Source organism: Aulostomus chinensis, chromosome 19, assembly GCF_037954235.1.
Source record: "Aulostomus chinensis isolate RoL2024-O1b breed Wild chromosome 19, RoL_Achi_v1.0, whole genome shotgun sequence".
NCBI lineage: Eukaryota > Metazoa > Chordata > Actinopteri > Syngnathiformes > Aulostomidae > Aulostomus > Aulostomus chinensis.
The window spans coordinates 25,291,322-25,311,091 of record NC_141338.1 but is presented as its reverse complement, the minus strand read 5'-3'; the positions used below and the strand labels follow the sequence as shown (position 1 = coordinate 25,311,091).

The following is a 19,770-nucleotide window of genomic DNA, read 5'->3' as shown; positions in this document are numbered from 1 at the left end:
GTAACAACATTCAAACTATCAACGTTTTATTAAACTAACAGTCAACAGCCAATAGTAACAGCATTCAAACTATCAACGTTTTATTAAACTAACAGTCAACAGCCAATAGTAACAACAATCAAACTATCAACGTTTTATTAAACTAACAAGTCAACAGCAAATAGTAACAGCATTCAAACTATCAACGTTTTATTAAACTAACAGTCAACAGCCAATAGTAACAACATTCAAACTATCAACGTTTTATTAAACTAACAAGTCAACAGCCAATAGTAACAACATTCAAACTATCAACGTTTTATTAAACTAACAAGTCAACAGCAAAAAGTAACAACATTCAAACTATCAACGTTTTATTAAACTAACAAGTCAACAGCAAATAGTAACAACATTCAAACTATCAACGTTTTATTAAACTAACAGTCAACAGCCAATAGTAACAACATTCAAACTATCAACGTTTTATTAAACTAACAAGTCAACAGCAAATAGTAACAGCATTCAAACTATCAACGTTTTATTAAACTAACAAGTCAACAGCAAATAGTAACAGCATTCAAACTATCAACGTTTTATTAAACTAACAAGTCAACAGCAAATAGTAACAACATTCAAACTATCAACGTTTTATTAAACTAACAGTCAACAGCAAATATTAACATCATTCAAACTATCAACGTTTTATTAAACTAACAAGTCAACAGCAAATAGTAACAACATTCAAACTATCAATGTTTTATTAAACTAACAAGTCAACAGCAAATAGTAACAACATTCAAACTATCAACGTTTTATTAAACTAACAGTCAACAGCCAATAGTAACAACATTCAAACTATCAACGTTTTATTAAACTAACAAGTCAACAGCAAATAGTAACAACATTCAAACTATCAACGTTTTATTAAACTAACAAGTCAACAGCCAATAGTAACAACATTCAAACTATCAACGTTTTATTAAACTAACAGTCAACAGCAAATAGTAACAGCATTCAAACTATCAAAGTTTTATTAAACTAACAAGTCAACAGCAAATAGTAACAACATTCAAACTATCAACGTTTTATTAAACTAACAGTCAACAGCCAATAGTAACAACATTCAAACTATCAACGTTTTATTAAACTAACAGTCAACAGCCAATAGTAACAGCATTCAAACTATCAACGTTTTATTAAACTAACAGTCAACAGCCAATAGTAACAACATTCAAACTATCAACGTTTTATTAAACTAACAGTCAACAGCAAATAGTAACAACATTCAAACTATCAACGTTTTATTAAACTAACAGTCAACAGCCAATAGTAACAACATTCAAACTATCAACGTTTTATTAAACTAACAAGTCAACAGCAAATAGTAACAACATTCAAACTATCAACGTTTTATTAAACTAACAAGTCAACAGCAAATAGTAACAACATTCAAACTATCAACGTTTTATTAAACTAACAGTCAACAGCAAATAGTAACAGCATTCAAACTATCAACGTTTTATTAAACTAACAAGTCAACAGCAAATAGTAACAACATTCAAACTATCAACGTTTTATTAAACTAACAGTCAACAGCCAATAGTAACAGCATTCAAACTATCAACGTTTTATTAAACTAACAGTCAACAGCCAATAGTAACAACAATCAAACTATCAACGTTTTATTAAACTAACAAGTCAACAGCAAATAGTAACAGCATTCAAACTATCAACGTTTTATTAAACTAACAGTCAACAGCCAATAGTAACAACATTCAAACTATCAACGTTTTATTAAACTAACAAGTCAACAGCCAATAGTAACAACATTCAAACTATCAACGTTTTATTAAACTAACAAGTCAACAGCAAATAGTAACAACATTCAAACTATCAACGTTTTATTAAACTAACAAGTCAACAGCAAATAGTAACAACATTCAAACTATCAATGTTTTATTAAACTAACAAGTCAACAGCAAATAGTAACAACATTCAAACTATCAACGTTTTATTAAACTAACAGTCAACAGCCAATAGTAACAACATTCAAACTATCAACGTTTTATTAAACTAACAAGTCAACAGCCAATAGTAACAACATTCAAACTATCAACGTTTTATTAAACTAACAGTCAACAGCAAATAGTAACAGCATTCAAACTATCAAAGTTTTATTAAACTAACAAGTCAACAGCAAATAGTAACAACATTCAAACTATCAACGTTTTATTAAACTAACAGTCAACAGCCAATAGTAACAACATTCAAACTATCAACGTTTTATTAAACTAACAGTCAACAGCCAATAGTAACAGCATTCAAACTATCAACGTTTTATTAAACTAACAGTCAACAGCAAATAGTAACAACATTCATACTATCAACGTTTTATTAAACTAACAAGTCAACAGCAAATAGTAACAGCATTCAAACTATCAACGTTTTATTAAACTAACAGTCAACAGCAAATAGTAACAACATTCAAACTATCAACGTTTTATTAAACTAACAGTCAACAGCAAATAGTAACAGCATTCAAACTATCAACGTTTTATTAAACTAACAGTCAACAGCAAATATTAACATCATTCAAACTATCAACGTTGTATTAAACTAACAGTCAACAGCAAATAGTAACAGCATTCAAACTATCAACGTTTTATTAAACTAACAGTCAACAGCCAATAGTAACAACATTCAAACTATCAACGTTTTATTAAACTAACAGTCAACAGCCAATAGTAACAACATTCAAACTATCAACGTTTTATTAAACTAACAAGTCAACAGCCAATAGTAACAACATTCAAACTATCAACGTTTTATTAAACTAACAAGTCAACAGCAAATAGTAACAACATTCAAACTATCAACGTTTTATTAAACTAACAGTCAACAGCCAATAGTAACAACATTCAAACTATCAACGTTTTATTAAACTAACAGTCAACAGCCAATAGTAACAGCATTCAAACTATCAACGTTTTATTAAACTAACAGTCAACAGCAAATAGTAACAACATTCATACTATCAACGTTTTATTAAACTAACAAGTCAACAGCAAATAGTAACAGCATTCAAACTATCAACGTTTTATTAAACTAACAGTCAACAGCAAATAGTAACAACATTCAAACTATCAACGTTTTATTAAACTAACAGTCAACAGCAAATAGTAACAGCATTCAAACTATCAACGTTTTATTAAACTAACAGTCAACAGCAAATATTAACATCATTCAAACTATCAACGTTGTATTAAACTAACAGTCAACAGCAAATAGTAACAGCATTCAAACTATCAACGTTTTATTAAACTAACAGTCAACAGCCAATAGTAACAACATTCAAACTATCAACGTTTTATTAAACTAACAGTCAACAGCCAATAGTAACAACATTCAAACTATCAACGTTTTATTAAACTAACAAGTCAACAGCCAATAGTAACAACATTCAAACTATCAACGTTTTATTAAACTAACAAGTCAACAGCAAATAGTAACAACATTCAAACTATCAACGTTTTATTAAACTAACAGTCAACAGCCAATAGTAACAACATTCAAACTATCAACGTTTTATTAAACTAACAGTCAACAGCCAATAGTAACAGCATTCAAACTATCAACGTTTTATTAAACTAACAGTCAACAGCCAATAGTAACAACATTCAAACTATCAACGTTTTATTAAACTAACAAGTCAACAGCCAATAGTAACAACATTCAAACTATCAACGTTTTATTAAACTAACAGTCAACAGCCAATAGTAACAACATTCAAACTATCAACGTTTTATTAAACTAACAAGTCAACAGCAAATAGTAACAACATTCAAACTATCAACGTTTTATTAAACTAACAGTCAACAGCGAATAGTAACAGCATTCAAACTATCAACGTTTTATTAAACTAACAAGTCAACAGCAAATAGTAACAGCATTCAAACTATCAACGTTTTATTAAACTAACAGTCAACAGCAAATAGTAACAGCATTCAAACTATCAACGTTTTATTAAACTAACAGTCAACAGCAAATAGTAACAGCATTCAAACTATCAACGTTTTATTAAACTAACAGTCAACAGCAAATAGTAACAGCATTCAAACTATCAACGTTTTATTAAACTAACAGTCAACAGCAAATAGTAACAACATTCAAACTATCAACGTTTTATTAAACTAACAGTCAACAGCAAATAGTAACAGCATTCAAACTATCAACGTTTTATTAAACTAACAGTCAACAGCAAATATTAACATCATTCAGACTATCAACGTTTTATTAAACTAACAAGTCAACAGCAAATAGTAACAACATTCAAACTATCAACGTTTTATTAAACTAACAGTCAACAGCCAATAGTAACAACATTCAGACTATCAACGTTTTATTAAACTAACAAGTCAACAGCAAATAGTAACAGCATTCAAACTATCAACGTTTTATTAAACTAACAAGTCAACAGCCAATAGTAACAACATTCAAACTATCAACGTTTTATTAAACTAACAGTCAACAGCAAATAGTAACAACATTCAGACTATCAACGTTTTATTAAACTAACAGTCAACAGCAAATATTAACAACATTCAAACTATCAACGTTTTATTAAACTAACAGTCAACAGCAAATAGTAACAGCATTCAAACTATCAACGTTTTATTAAACTAACAGTCAACAGCAAATAGTAACAGCATTCAAACTATCAACGTTTTATTAAACTAACAAGTCAACAGCAAATAGTAACAGCATTCAAACTATCAACGTTTTATTAAACTAACAAGTCAACAGCAAATAGTAACAGCATTCAAACTATCAACGTTTTATTAAACTAACAGTCAACAGCAAATAGTAACAACATTCAAACTATCAACGTTTTATTAAACTAACAGTCAACAGCAAATAGTAACAGCATTCAAACTATCAACGTTTTATTAAACTAACAGTCAACAGCAAATATTAACATCATTCAAACTATCAACGTTGTATTAAACTAACAGTCAACAGCAAATAGTAACAGCATTCAAACTATCAACGTTTTATTAAACTAACAGTCAACAGCCAATATTAACAACATTCAGACTATCAACGTTTTATTAAACTAACAAGTCAACAGCAAATAGTAACAACATTCAAACTATCAACGTTTTATTAAACTAACAGTCAACAGCCAATAGTAACAGCATTCAAGCTATCAACGTTTTATTAAACTAACAGTCAACAGCAAATAGTAACAACAATCAAACTATCAACGTTTTATTAAACTAACAGTCAACAGCAAATATTAACATCATTCAAACTATCAACGTTTTATTAAACTAACAAGTCAACAGCAAATAGTAACAGCATTCAAGCTATCAACGTTTAATTAAACTAACAAGTCAACAGCAAATATTAACAACCATTTAAATTCATCATATGTGTACCTTAAGGGAAAAAAAGTAAGCCATGTAAGACAGTTTGCTCTGAGCCTCCATTGCCGTGGTTACCAACTGGCAGTTGATTCAGTGCAATGATATCAAAGATGATATCAGGTAATTCGGCACTTCTTTATTAGGTGTCCATATATCACTTTTAACGGACACCTGCCAGCCCATCAGAATTGAGTATTTATCCAGACCATGGTATAAAAATCAATAAATGACTGGTTGGTGCAAAGCCACTTCAAATGATATCAGCTTCCATTACAGAGTTGAAACTCCATTTGTCATCTGAACAATGACATTTTGGAAGCCCTGCATTTTGAAGCAACATCTTACAGTGTCAAAGTTATTACTGGATCAAAATTACTGTGGCAACACTTTAGTTGAAGCCATTTTTTTTTAGAAAAATTGGGGTCAAAATTTTTTAGGAAAATGTATCCTCATCCTTGTTCAGGATAAAGTACCTGCTGACATCACGTGACCTTTAACTTGGAATGGCCCATAACATCCTACTTCAGTAGTGACACACAGAAACAGACATGGTTTGATACCAGTTCTTAGGTTTCTCTGTGGTGCTGACCAGCTGCTTGGATGGATTTGAGTAAATGGTATCGTGTGTGTGTGTGTGTGTGTGTGTGTGTGTGTGTGTGTGTGTGTTTGTCATATGATATCCGAGTTTCAGAATTCCTTTGATCTGACTTGCTGGTTGAGGGATTCTGTCATCAGCCACAAGGTGGCCACACACACACACACACACACACACACACACACACACACACACACACACACACACACACACACACACACACACAAGCAAGCACACAAAGTCTACATTTCTATAATTCTTGTGCATCATTCACATCCATCCATGTCTTCTGACTGACTCTTAAGTAGAGGCGTGTTCTGCTGCAGCATCTCATCTTCATTCTCCCGGCAGAAACTCAGACCGTGTTCATGTTACTGCCAGATGTTCAGTCCAGTTCAGTTCTGGAGTCCCAGTGGAAGTTTGAGCCAAATTTGAAGCAAGTCTCAGGGGCCTTCCTGAGATATCGTGTGAACCAGAACATGACAGTTGCCACACACGTGTGAGGTGATTGTAGGGGTGGATAAAAATAATCTTCCTCCGTGTATAATAGTATTATTTTTTCTGATTTTATCATTGATTTTGAAACTCTCATACTGACTCTCATAACCTCCTTGTTTTACAGTTGTGAAAGGAAGCAGAGTTCATTTCTTATGGTGATCAAGTTTCTTCACTCATGTGGAAGTCAGCCTAGAGCTTTTTTGTATTGTATGGAGCCTCCGCCAGACAAAGACCCCTCTGTTCAACAATGGCGGCGGTGGATAAAACTGCAGATCTGAGAGTCTTAAAAAGAGAAACTTGATTAAAAACCTGATGTTACATCATCAGATCCCAAACAAATACAACGGACTCAGCGTTGCACATAAAACAAGTGAGTTTGTGGTTATTTTCAGTGAAGATCCCAGCTGATGAGGCAGGAGATGCACCTGAAGCACCTGAAACGTGGAACCACGGTAACCTGTACAGTGACATGAAGCAGGCAGAGCCTTAAAGTCAGCAAAGAGGTTGACCCTTACCAGCGACGCCTGGACGTCCCGAGCTACTGGCTCATGTGACCCTCACCTGTTGGCTGTCACTCTGCTTCAGGTGAACTGGAGTTGTTGTCAAATGTTCTGCACACCAGAACCAAACATGTCAGTCTTACCAGAAAACTTGGCTTCAGAAAAAAATGAGAGTGAAAAGGAGAGATATCTTTTGGGCTTAATAATGCACATGATATTATATGACCAGTAATCAGAAGATACTCTACTGATGGATGAATATCCATCTTCATTGGTATCATGGAGTCCTTGCTAATGCACAGCCCAGGATACAGTGACCCTTGACCTCTGATCCAGCTAAAGGACATTCATACCAAATTTGAAGCAGTGCCCTCAAGGTGCTCCTGAGTTATCATGTTAACAGGAATGAGGCGGATTACACCAGAAAGCAATGAGCGGCAGTGGCACACAAGCATACAAAGATCCAGTGGGTGGTGCCGTTTGGCTCACCAACACGTTAAATCATGACACAGCAAGTCGGAAAATATGAAATAAATGTCAGAGAATATGTACTAAAACTACAGTTCAAGTCAACGTTGTCCCATGACACTTTACTGAGAGAGGGTCTGTCTGAACCACAAACACACACAGGCACGCACACAGGCACATACCCACATACGCGCACACACACATTTCACATAATTACAGCAGCTCTGCAACACTGGGGGTGTAAAGATGACTAAGCTACCATTAAAAGCCTGGTGCCATTTTGTTAAGCCAAGTGACATCTGTGTCTCCATGTACAATCAGTGTGTGTGCCTGTGTGTGTGTGTGTGCCTGTGTGTGTGTGTGTGTGCCTGTGTGTGTGTGCCTGTATGCGTGTGTGTGCCTGTGTGTGTCTTCTTGATTCAGTTTGAGCTGCTCATCACTAGATTTGGGGAAGGACCACACTGGTTCCTTCTGCAGCTGGTGGTAACCACCCCTCTCTACCGGTAGGTAGCAGGTATTTTAATGTTGTCACAGAATTACTCAGCGGGTGACTCCCCCTCATGAGCACAGTGACAAAGGCCTGGATATACCATGTTTACATGCGCACCAATACACTCACCATTGTTGATTTTTGGAGTTACAAAATTATTCAAGAGGTCATGTATGGACCATCTTAATTCAATTGATCAAAGACCTTTTTGGATTATAAAAAATCCAATAAACACGTTGCTTTTTGCCCAATTGTCCCTTTACTTGGTGTACATATTCTCTTAGTCTGGTTTCTCTCAGCCTTTTACATCTTTGAATGTGTAAAGGATGTAGCTCACAGATACAGTCACCAGCAACAACAAACATGGCCAGCCACAGCCACACGATTATTGGAGTGAGGAAGAAACATTTCATTCATGAAATGAAGGATTTGATCGTCCTACATTTGCTGAATGCCAGAAAACATAGGAAATCATTCCGTTATTCACCACGAGCTCAGATGTCCCTTCCGTGGTCGGACATGAGATACTTCCTCAATAGTTCCCTGTCAACAAAAGCAGATTTGCTGCTCATGTCCTTAAAACCCTCTGGTTTTCAGCAGGGTGCCACGGCCTTCAACATATCTAACCCTGGCTGTCTGGACACACTCTCAAGAGTGAGTAGAGTTTCAAACAGCGCCTGTCAGTGAATAATAATAAAACAAATTATTAGCCTTTGCTCTGTGCTTAATGAGGAGTGCAACATTGCACTGTTTTCAACTTTCCATACCACACACTGGAGGTGGAATTACTGCCCTACAAAGCTGTTCTTTTGCCCTCATCTTAGCTCAGTATGGCATAAAAGAACAAGGGGTCATATTTGGTTTGACTGTCATGGGTAACAATTCCAAACATGCTGTCAAATATTTCTATCTGCTCTCATAAGAGGAGAGGAAGAGGACCAGCAAGAGAGAGAAGCACCAGCAGAAAGATCAAAATGTGAGTAAGAGAGGAATAAATGAACATGAGGAGGATGAATGGAAGAGTAATGAAAGTAAAGTGGGGAGAGGGGAAATGTGGTATTGACCCCAAAAATAAAGAAAGGACAATAAAGGTAAAAAAGAGGTGAAAAGAAAGAAGGATGAGGGAGCATAGGATGAGAAATGTAGAGAACGGAAGGCAGAAAAAAGAAGAAAAAAGTTGGAGGGAAGAGGAGATAGAGCGATGAAGGCGATGAAACTGAAAGGTGAGAGGGGAGGAGTTCAAAAAGAAGATAAAAGAAGAAGAGGAAGGAGAAAAGAGAGGAGGATGGGGGAGCAAAGAGGAGGAATGATGAGAGGCTGAGAAGACAAATAAAGCACGAGATAGAGAGGGAAGGAGTGGAGAAAAACGAGAGGAGAGAGAGAGAGAGCAGAGAGAGAGAGAGAAGCTTGAACAAACAGGAGTAAGTACCCAAACACAGTTTTGGATTTACAGAATTTGAACCCATGGAAACAACCGTGAGAAGAATGCTGGTCGATCAGATGAGACTTATGTATCACGCACCTTCATGTGACCTCAGGCGATGAATGCAGCTCGGATCCATGACAAACAGAAGCTGAAGACCTTCTGGGAGGGAAGGATCCAGCAGCACAGCCAGCAGATGGATGAAGAGGAGATCCGCTTGAGGAGCAGCGCTCTTACACGGTCAGCAGCAGCTTCAACAGCCACTCGCCGCCGTGTCCTGAAGGACAGCTGTTACCCATTTGAGATGTTACATAGAACAGCAGCTACACACTCACAGCTACATTCAGACTGACATATTGTCTTGAAACACCCACTTACACTTGCTGTGTCCCGCAGAGTTAGAAATGGATAAATGAGAGGTGTGAATGAACAAATCCCATGACTCCCCTCACCTGAAAGTGAACCTAACCAGACCTTAACTTTGGTTACACATTTCAAAACATAATTTTTCAACCATGAATGTCTTTTCAAGAGGTTGTTGTCAGCAAATAATGATAAAGTTTTGAAACTACTAAACAACATTAACCACCACCCACAGTGTGACTTTGTGGAATCACAGACTCACGTGTTCAAAAGGATCTGTGTCTCCATCACAAAAGGATCCTCCCTGACTTTCTACTGCCGATGTTTATGAGGTCATTGATGTGGTGCCATGTTGTGGTCATTCCAAATATTTCTATGCGCTAAGATTGAATTGAAGGCAACTAACATCAACATAAATCCAGGAGGATGAAAATTTAGACTATAGAGTTTAAGATTCACTTGAGTTCATTGTTTTAATTTTACTGCAAACTCAGCCCTCACTGAGCAGCTTACATCACTGAGTTGAAAAAGTTCCCCCTGAAATACTAACCCAGAGTTCAAAAAGCAGTTCTTGGACAGATGTCTCGTCATGAAACTGGCCAGTTTGAACAACTGAGACGTGCACGTGGTTCTGATGAGATAAACCAGAAGAAAGGGACGGCTCTTTTTGACCACCAACCAACCAATCCGAATGAACCGGCTCCAAGTCCACTCCCAGGTGGCTGCAACTTTGTCGTGGAACCAAAGCACCCTCAAACCTGTTTAAGTGGCTCCAGGCGTGTGCTCTGCATTCTGGGCGTGCTAACTTTGGTTTTTGTATTTCGAGGGTGCGTAATGAGAGCACACGGGCCAAAGAGGCCGTCATTGGACACCTAATTAGGCCATGACATCAGTCACACCCATCAGAGGGTCTTGTGTCATTCCCTGTAAAGCCCAGGTTGTGCCAGGAAGGACTTAGTATGTTGCTGTATCAGTGGCCTGTGCACTTCAACTCCAGAGAAGTGATTCCTTTTCATCTGGATAGATGGATCTCCTTGTCTACCAGGTGAAGGTGCGTGCACGTCCATCAGAGGTGTCTCATCAAGGAAAAAGACAACAGATCGGAGAATTTCATTTTAAGAGCACTGTCTGAGATTAAATAATCTGTGGCTTCCCATGAAACTAGGCTCTCTGCACTAGAAATTTTGAAAGCAGAACCAGAAATGAAACAATACCCTTGTGGCAGTACAAGTACAACAGAGTACTGGTACACATGAAATCAGATGGTACCAAATGTCAGGACCTAAAGGCATCATGGTGATGGTTAGAAAATGAGGAGAAACAGAGAGAGGGAGAGGAACCCAACACATTGTGCGAGCGTGATTACATCACACTCGCACTTCAACAGCAAGAAGTAACGCTGATTTGAAAGTGGTCAAAACCCATTGGTAGGCATCACTTTTATGTATGGAGGTGGTATAAAGAAATAATGTGTTCATGGTTGAAATGAATACATTAATCTGTGAAAGTCATTGTTGTTCTTACAAAATAAAGTACAGATAAAAGTACCATTATTTACTGGTAGCAGATCAAATGTAAATGGTACCCAAGTGGATTTCTTAATTGGATTAGTTGGATAACCCTGACCAGTAATGTATGGAATTTCACAAAAACAAAAAATTCAATGGTGCAATGTTGTGACTTTATCCTGGTCTTGGTCCTGGTCTCAGGTGCACCAGTGCCCTCTACCCATTGCACTCTGCCTTGTGTATCCTCCATCACAGTTCTCTGGTCCCAAGGTTCTCCATGTTCCCATAGGTATGCCATCTCTTAGCTTTCTCACACAGTGGTCCTTCATACTGGGTGCAGCAACATCCCAGTTCTGACCAGTGATGTAACAACCCATCATTCAGGAAATAACTTCACCGTGTCAGAGCTGTTCCTGGCAGCCCTCCATCTTTCTCAAGGCTTTGCTAAAAACTGCCTTCCGAGCTGCATCCTCTCTTCCCCTATGCACCTCCCACCTGATGACTGACTTGATGACTCTGTTCTGCTTACCTCCAGTTACTTTGCCATCTTCTTTGTTGTTCAACCTTGTCATTTTTAATAACTGGATAGTTGCAGTATCCCATGGGGAAAGGGGATACTTCAACTATCTGACCTTAGGAATGACTTTAGCCTGGCACATCACCAGACACTCTGCAGCTCTCATGGCAAAGTTTCTCTCTCTTTTGCATTGACTACCCTCATCAACAACGGGATGACTCCCACCAAACGCATCAGACTGGACCCTGGACAAGGCTTGATGGCCAGTCTCAACGTACTGTTGTTTAAGCCACGCTTCCTTCTTCAGCTGTTATTAACATTTCCATGTTTCCTCCATTCTGCATTGTAAACTGTTTTCTTGTCTGTAACAACATCTCCTGCACGTCTGTCCCTCCTGGTGAGGGATCCTCCTCCCCTCCTCACCCTGAGGTTTCTCAGATTTTTCCCTGTTAAAAGGGTTTTCTATGGAGTTTTTCCTCAGTCGATGTGAGGCTCTGAGGGCAGAGGATGTTGTTATGATGCCATGTGAAGCCCTTTGAGACAAACTGGTGGTGGAAACAGGCTATACAAATAAAATTGCCTTGCCTTGCCTTGCCTTGCTTTGACCTCAGGGGACAGAGTTCGTAGATGCTCCGGGATCAGTATTTCTCCAACTTCCTCCAAAGATCTTTGAGACAGGTTTAGATTGTCTTGCCTGCAAACTTTATGTCTGGCTTTCTAAACCTTTATCAACACATCTCTTCATTGCATCTGCCACTGAGTCCACTTTTTCTGGGTGTCCTCGCTCAAACCACTTCCTGTCCATTTGCCTCCTGGCTTTCTTCATTCTGTCTCATACCTGATTCAATTGCACTTGTCCTCCATCATCGTTCCTTTTTGTAGGCCTCTCTTTTCTGGATCAGTGCAGTAATGTGGATCAATGATTCCTTGGTCAAAGAATCTGGGACCTTCGCTAGCATCCGTCCCTTTGACTTGGTCTACACTAGCAAGCCAGAGGGCCTCCTGAGTGAGGTCATGTGGCCCTGGCCTGGTCATTCTGCATGGCTCTATGTACAAGCCTTGCGTTATAATGCCGTATTTGTCAGCTACTATGACAACAAAACATCATACCACTGTCACCAAATGTAGCAGAGAAACCTTGAGAAGGACCGAAGATGTTGTTAAGCTGTACATGTTTGATTGTCCCTGGCCTTGATGTGATCCGATCACAAGAGGACAGCTCTGCTGGGTGTGGTCACTGTTCCTGGCCTAACATGCATCTCCACATACCTCTGCTGTGATGGGATCCCACCTGCCCGATCTGTAGGTGAATAAACACTCATATTGTGCTTCTGTTTGCTCTGTTCAGGGTTTTTATTCTGCAAATTTACATGCAATAGTTTGTATTTATTACAAGCAGAAAATGAGAGAGAGAAAGAGAGCAATCAGCTGATTATCAAGCGACATTTTCTCTTTACTGAGGGAGCGGCGCAGCTGGTGATGCTTTCCACATGCTCATCAGCCAGTAATTAAACCAGAAGAGAGAGAAATGGCAAAAAATGCTTGTTCCTAAAAAAAATCCAACAAATATTTTGATGCAACATTATAATATTCTCTGAACTTTTCTCGTGATCAGACCTTGTAATTCAATGCTATTAATTCTGTAATCAGGCTGACTTATGACGCTTGTGATAAGGTTGCACACAGGAGTAGAGTAAAAAGATAAAATATTGATGAACTATACTTATTTTATCTATTTATTCTTTATATTTTAATATATTCTATTTAAGGGACAGTTTCCTTTTTGATTTATGAATTATGACGAGCACTAAAATCAATCAATCATGTAAAGACTGTGAACAAAAGTAAGAAAAATCAAATCCAATGATGCGAAGGTAAAACCACACATTTAGATGCAAGCTGCAAGATGTAGAGTATGCATGTATGAAAATATTACTGTAGTAAAGTTACTGTACAAGTTGTCAAAACAAAGTTAATGTCATGTTGGCTTTCCCCCATGTGACTGGCTGTGATACATCGTCCGTCCCTTGCCAAGAAAGTTCTAGCTGACTGAAACCGCATGGCTAATCCGCTCGTTATTTCAATTTAAAAGTCAGCTTGCTGTCATGGTGACAGATGACAAACATGACTCAGCTCTCTTAGAATCAACCTTGCAGTTGAATTAGATCTGCCATAATAGGGATAACTTCCACTTTTCCCCCTCCAGACTATAGTTTGCTTCATCATGGTCATGGCTGCTTTGATGTTTATGCCGTGGGAAATTCTTTTTTATGGCTTTAAAATTCTTCTTAATGTCTTGTGCATCATTCAGTCACAGTTCCTGACAAATTAAATAGAGCATATCTGATGTCCTTGGAGACTTTGGGATTTCCAATTCAAATTAAAGAAGAGGTCTATGGGTTTGAACAAACATGGGGTGACTTACATGGATAAACTGTGCGAGGGTCAGAGAGGAAGGATTAGCATTAAAAATAAACTATATGACTGTCTCCAGCTTTCGTCACTCATAACTAATCAAGTTATGGGTGAAAATGCCACAGTTATGTTTGCAGCTCGTCTGTCTGTCATCACATGGTAGCCTGAGAATGTTGATTAGAGGCACTCTGGCAATACATCGGAATCCTGGAGATCAGTGTGGACATCCCAGAACGACGCAGATTAGCTGACACATGACGGCGCGTGTTGACAGATGAGCGCTTGCTAACACAGACACAACAGTTTTAATCCTGTCACATGTAGCAGTCTCTCTCTCTCTCTCTCTCTCTCTCTCTCTCTCTAACCCACCCACACACACCCACACACGCACACACACACTGGTGCTCTTTTCCTCTAACACAATTATCCCTGACAGCAATGTCTTCAGATCAGGTTTCACTGAATGTCTGCTCAATTAATTTAAGCCCAGGAGGTTTGGTGCCGGGGTGAAGACTGGCCTCTGATGTTGTGACGTCATTCAGAATTAAACAATGAATGCAGCCTTCACAAAATCAGTTTTATTTTTACAGGTTCTATCTGTTGACGGGGCTGTAAAGAGAGTGCACATTTGAGCGGTATATTGATACGATTAAAAAAAAATCAGGTCAGCATCATTCTAGAATTGTCAATGAATCAAGATCACATCTTACAGTCGAATAATACGCATATAAGCATGTCATGATCCAACTTTTTATGGTTTTGTTTGAACACTGTCTTGGTTTGGTTAAACTTCATGGTAAAATATGATATCGAAAATTATTTCCTGAAGATGTCAGACAAATTCCATCAAGGTGTTCAGCAAGGTTGGGTTTATGTGAGGTGACAGTGAGCCTTGACTTTCGACCACTAACATCTTTAAAAATGATCAAGAGAATGAGACGATCCAAAATACGGTGAACCCGGTTTCCACAGATGTTGCCCACAGAGAGGCATGAAATTGCTGAGCGTGAACTCAAGACAGGCGACAACTGTGTGCCAACAATCATAATGGCCAAACAACTTGGACCTAATATCTGCATGTTTAGAATTTGAGTTCCCAGATGATTGAATTTGTATCTGGCATTTTCTGTTGTGGTAATAACTTTTGTTAAAGTGCTGAAATAGCCACTGCAACACAAATAACCACCGTACTGGCCATGAATAATTACATTATTTGGCTACTTTACTGGACATCACGATTAAAGTAATCAGCACATTTTAACGGAGTTTTGGCTCAGCAATGTGGATTTTGTCCATGTTTGACTGTTCCTGCCTAAAAAAAAGGAACAGGGGTGCAGTTCTCGGCAGGTCAAAACCCACCTCTGCTGAATGAATGCATCCTCATTGCCACTTCAGTTGTGACGTCCAGGAATCAGATGGTGGCAGCAGCACACATGTTGGTGAGTTTTGGTCCAAACGTGGGAATTTCATCCATCATTCACCTGGTCTAAGAAAGGGCGGATGCAGTTGACCTCTCAGCTCAATGAATGCATTCACACTGGAAACAATTTCTGGACATCTACTCAATGATGTTGTTGTCTTTGATACGATCAAATGCACTGCCACATGTGCTGCCGCCAACCGATCCTAAACGTCACCTCACAGGACACCCAACAACACGGTCCGGGCATGTGACACATCACTAAGACAGAGATGTGATGGCTGCCTGGACCTCTGAGGGTTCCTTAGCCCAGTAGGGGGGTCCCAGGGGTCAGACGTCTGCCACCCTGGCAGTGTTGGGATGTTACAGCCCCTGAGCAAATGGCTTGGGGGGGGGGGGCACTGAGCAAAAAGGCCACCTCAAGTTTGAAGAGATGCTCGTGCAGCAGCCCAAGGTAGAGACAGTACAGAGGAGGCTTGAGGATCTGAGCCAGACGGACTGACCAGCGTCTGTGTTCACCTGTGCTCAGTGTGGGAGGGACTGAACCCCCCAGCAAGGGACTTGATAGGTTTAGATGATATGATTAATGATGATGATGATGATGATGGTGGTGATGGTGGTGGTGGTGGTGGTGGTGGTGATGGTGGTGGTGATGATGATGGTGATGGTGGTGGTGGTGGTGATGGTGATGGTGATGGTGGTGGTGGTGGTGGTGGTGGTGGTGGTGGTGATGGTGGTGGTGATGATGATGGTGATGGTGGTGGTGGTGGTGATGGTGATGGTGATGGTGGTGGTGGTGGTGGTGGTGATGGTGATGGTGATGATGATGATGATGATGTGATGGTGATGATGATGATTAGAGGACAGAGTTAAACAGTTGGATAGCCACCAGTAGGAATGATTGCCTGTGGTGCTCAGTGGTGCAATGTGGGGGCAGGGGAGAGTTGGGACAGAGGACAGGAGGAGGAGAGAGAAGCCCAGTGCATCATGGGAGATCCCAGCAGTCTGAGCCTATAGCAGCAGATTTAACGGCCAGCCTAAGCAGTCCTGACTATAAGCCTGATCAACAAGGAGGTCTTAAGTCTGCTCTTAAACCTAGAGAGGGGGTCTGGGTCCCGGACTGAAACTGGGAGACGGTTCCACAGGAGGGGGGCCTGATAGCTGAAGGCTCTGGCTCCATTCTACTGCTAGAACTCTAGGAACCAGCAGGAACCCTGCATCCTGGGAGTGTAGGGTTCTAGCTGGATCATAGGGGACTAGGAGCTCTGTCAGGGATGAAGGAGCCTGATTGTTGAGGACTTTGATGGTAGAAGAAGAATTTTAAATTCTGTTCTGAATCTGACAGGGAGCCATGCAGAGAAGCAGTCCAGGAGAGACCTGGTCTCTGCTACCAGTTCTAGTCAACACATGGCAGCAGTGTTCTGGACCAGCTGGAGAGTCTTTAGGGACTTATTAGTCCGGTCTGATAGGAGGGAGGTGCAGTAATCCAGCCTGGAAGTGACAAAAGCAGGGACTAGTTTTTCTGCGTCTTCTTGAGCCAGGATGTGTCTGATCTTAGAGATGTTACGTAGATGGAAGAAGGCGTCCTGGAGATTTGATGAATGTAGGAGTTAAAGGACAGATGCAGAAGGTTTTAATGATGTTAACTCATTTCAAATAATGTTCCTATCAGCTTAAATGTCCTAACTGCAACGTTCTGAGAAGGTTCTAGGGATGTTGTTTCATATTGGATCTGGACTGTTGAGTTTTTGTGTAATATGAGAGCAATTTACAAGTGTTGAGGCAGAAAGAGGTCGATCAGAAGAATCATAGGACCGGGCCACAGGTGTTGGGTGAGGAATCTCTTTATGAACAGCAACCCTACTAGCAACGTAGTCAGAGATGTCTTCCAACGTTCCAGAGCGTGACATCCCTTCTTATACTGAAGACAGGCTATGTGTGTGTGTGTGTGTGTGTGTGTGTGTGTGTGTGTGTGTGTGTGTGTGTGTGTGGTGTACTTTCCTTGTTTCCCCAGATGTCTCCTGTTTTTGTTCGGTGGGCTGACATGTTTAGCGTCAGGTCATAGTGATGAGACTCAAACAACAGAACAGAACAAAGCAAACGCATCACCTCCTTGCTTGCTGGAATTCATAAATGCTTCTGAAACTTTGAGGTCCAGTGAAAATAGTTGTTGGCCCAGTTGGCAGCCTGATCACACACGTGGGGCCCTTCTGGGACTGCCAGCTGGGGCCGAGACAAATCTGTCTTTAGTTTCCATGGAGACCCATCGTAGTTAGCCCAGTTGGGTTGATGATGGGCCCTTGAGGGGTTCTATAAAGGGTTGGTTTGTCTCCCTGGTCCTTGACACTACTGACGCAAGTCTAATTTCAACAAGGCTAATTTGATTTTCTCCACTGACATCCTTCCCCTCCCTCCCCCTTCCTCTCCTTTGCTGTCTCCTGGCATCTCTCTATCTGTCCGTCTGTCTGTCTCCAGGCTGAGAGAGCAGTGGTTGGTCTGGTTGGATCAGAGGAATCAGCACCAACAAAGTTTCTTTGAGGAGAGAACCAGACGAGCTCAGAAGGCTCAGCACAGCCTCAGGAAGCTCTACTCCGCCTGAAACCACCTGGATCGACACCCCAATCAGCTCGCTGGTAGCAGCCGCACACTACAGGAGTAAAATTACAATCGTAACATACATCCATGCAAATCAAGTCATATATAAAACTCAAAACTGAAACATGTATGGAACAGCTGGTTTGACGTGAGGGTGAAAAACTCTTATCTTGAAAAGAAAAAGAATCTTTCATGCTCCTCCTCATCCCTGACGTTGTTTTCTCATCATAGGGTTGTGTACTTCAGCGCTGACACAACAGGAAATCTGCACACTGTGTTTCCCTTTCAATGCAAATAACTGGTACGTCCAGTAAATGAATGAAATGAAATGAATGACGGTTTGAGTCCGGTTCTCTTCTGCTCAAAGTCCTTCACTCATGTAAACGCGCCAGTTTACTGTATATGAATGGAGCTCTGCTGTCTTCAAGTTGCTCCATCGAGGTCTGGCTCAGCCCCTCCCTGAAATGTTTTTCGATCTTCACCCTAACCATGGAACAGTCCGATGTAACATTTCAGTAGAAATGATTCGTAGTTATGTTTCATTGGGGTGACTCAAGAACATCACAAGATGCATCACAACTTGATTACCAATTAAGAATCCCTTTAAAATAAACCCTCATATAAACCTCCACCAGCACTGACTCTAATGAGGAGGTTGGAGGACAAGACACCTTTCACTGAAAATCCACCCCAGCTGCTCGGTTGGCGTCGGCAGGCTCCGATCCTCGGCGTCGCTCAGGACCTGGGGGTCTTCAGCTCCTGGCTGTGTTAACATGTTACCTTGGTCATGTTTGGGGGGTTGGAGAGTTGATTCTGGCTAAAGTTTACACTTAACCAACGCACTCGTAGCGCCTGACCAGTTAATCGGCCGCTCAACGCCTTTAGAGCGTCATTGGTAATCTGCCAAAATTTGGCTGTTTGACGCTGATTTTAATTTGTAATTTTCAGTAATGAAATGCCATGAGTGTGGGGTTTTCCTAGAAATGGTGCCCTTGTGTATCCAGTAGGGGGCGCTCTGACTCCTCTCATGTTGCTCCACAGCACCCCACAGAGTGAGAGGGAAGTAGCGTAGGGTCTGAAAAGCCAACAGCGCATGCGTAGTAATGCCGAGCGGTTAGCCTCGATGGTTAGTTTATGATAACGAGTTTGTGAGATTAAAACTTTCTTGTTTGAACTTCATGGAGGAAAGAAAATGTGAACGCAGGCGAGAGGCGCGTTTCAAATCCTGTTGTAGGAGAGACTTTTATGATGCTGTTCATCCACCTGCCTCTCGCCTGCAGACACACACTCACTGAGCTCTTATGTAGACACTGTGTAATGTAACGCACACCAATGGCAGCTCTACCGTGAGTCCTATTTCAATAAATGGGTTGCTTTGTAAATGCTGACTCTGTCAGAGAGACTTTGTGTTTACTGAGATGAGAGTGGGTGTCGCCCTGCACTCTACATCTTTGGAACAAGTTTGGGATCAATATTCAAGCATCGAAAGCAGGTATTTGGTCTTTATATGGAAAATGTAAAAAATTTGATAGGCCGATATATCTGTTACTCTGAATGTTTTATTGCCTGATAT

The 19,770-nt window shown here is 40.1% G+C and overlaps 1 protein-coding gene across 1 annotated transcript; it reads left to right on the top strand.

Annotated features, from left to right (window-relative positions):
• The first annotated feature begins 9,260 nt into the window (after positions 1–9,260).
• On the top strand, positions 9,261–19,376 carry LOC147244482 (protein FAM240C-like). Its single transcript, XM_086187331.1, has 3 exons — positions 9,261–9,377; positions 9,495–9,619; positions 18,078–19,376. The coding sequence occupies exons 2-3, from the start codon at positions 9,498–9,500 to the stop codon at positions 18,199–18,201; spliced, it is 246 nt and encodes an 81-aa protein (XP_086043457.1). The 5' UTR covers positions 9,261–9,377; positions 9,495–9,497; the 3' UTR covers positions 18,202–19,376.
• Positions 19,377–19,770: the final 394 nt, after the last annotated feature.

What these genes read in the sequence shown, in the direction of transcription:
- LOC147244482 (XM_086187331.1), top strand. Translation starts at nt 9,498, where the DNA reads ATGAATGCAGCTCGGATCCATGACAAACAGAAGCTGAAGACCTTCTGG. An exon ending in AGGAGCAGCGCTCTTACACG is followed by an intron (nt 9,620 to 18,077) that starts GTCAGCAGCAGC and finishes GTCTGTCTCCAG; the next exon opens with GCTGAGAGAGCAGTGGTTGG.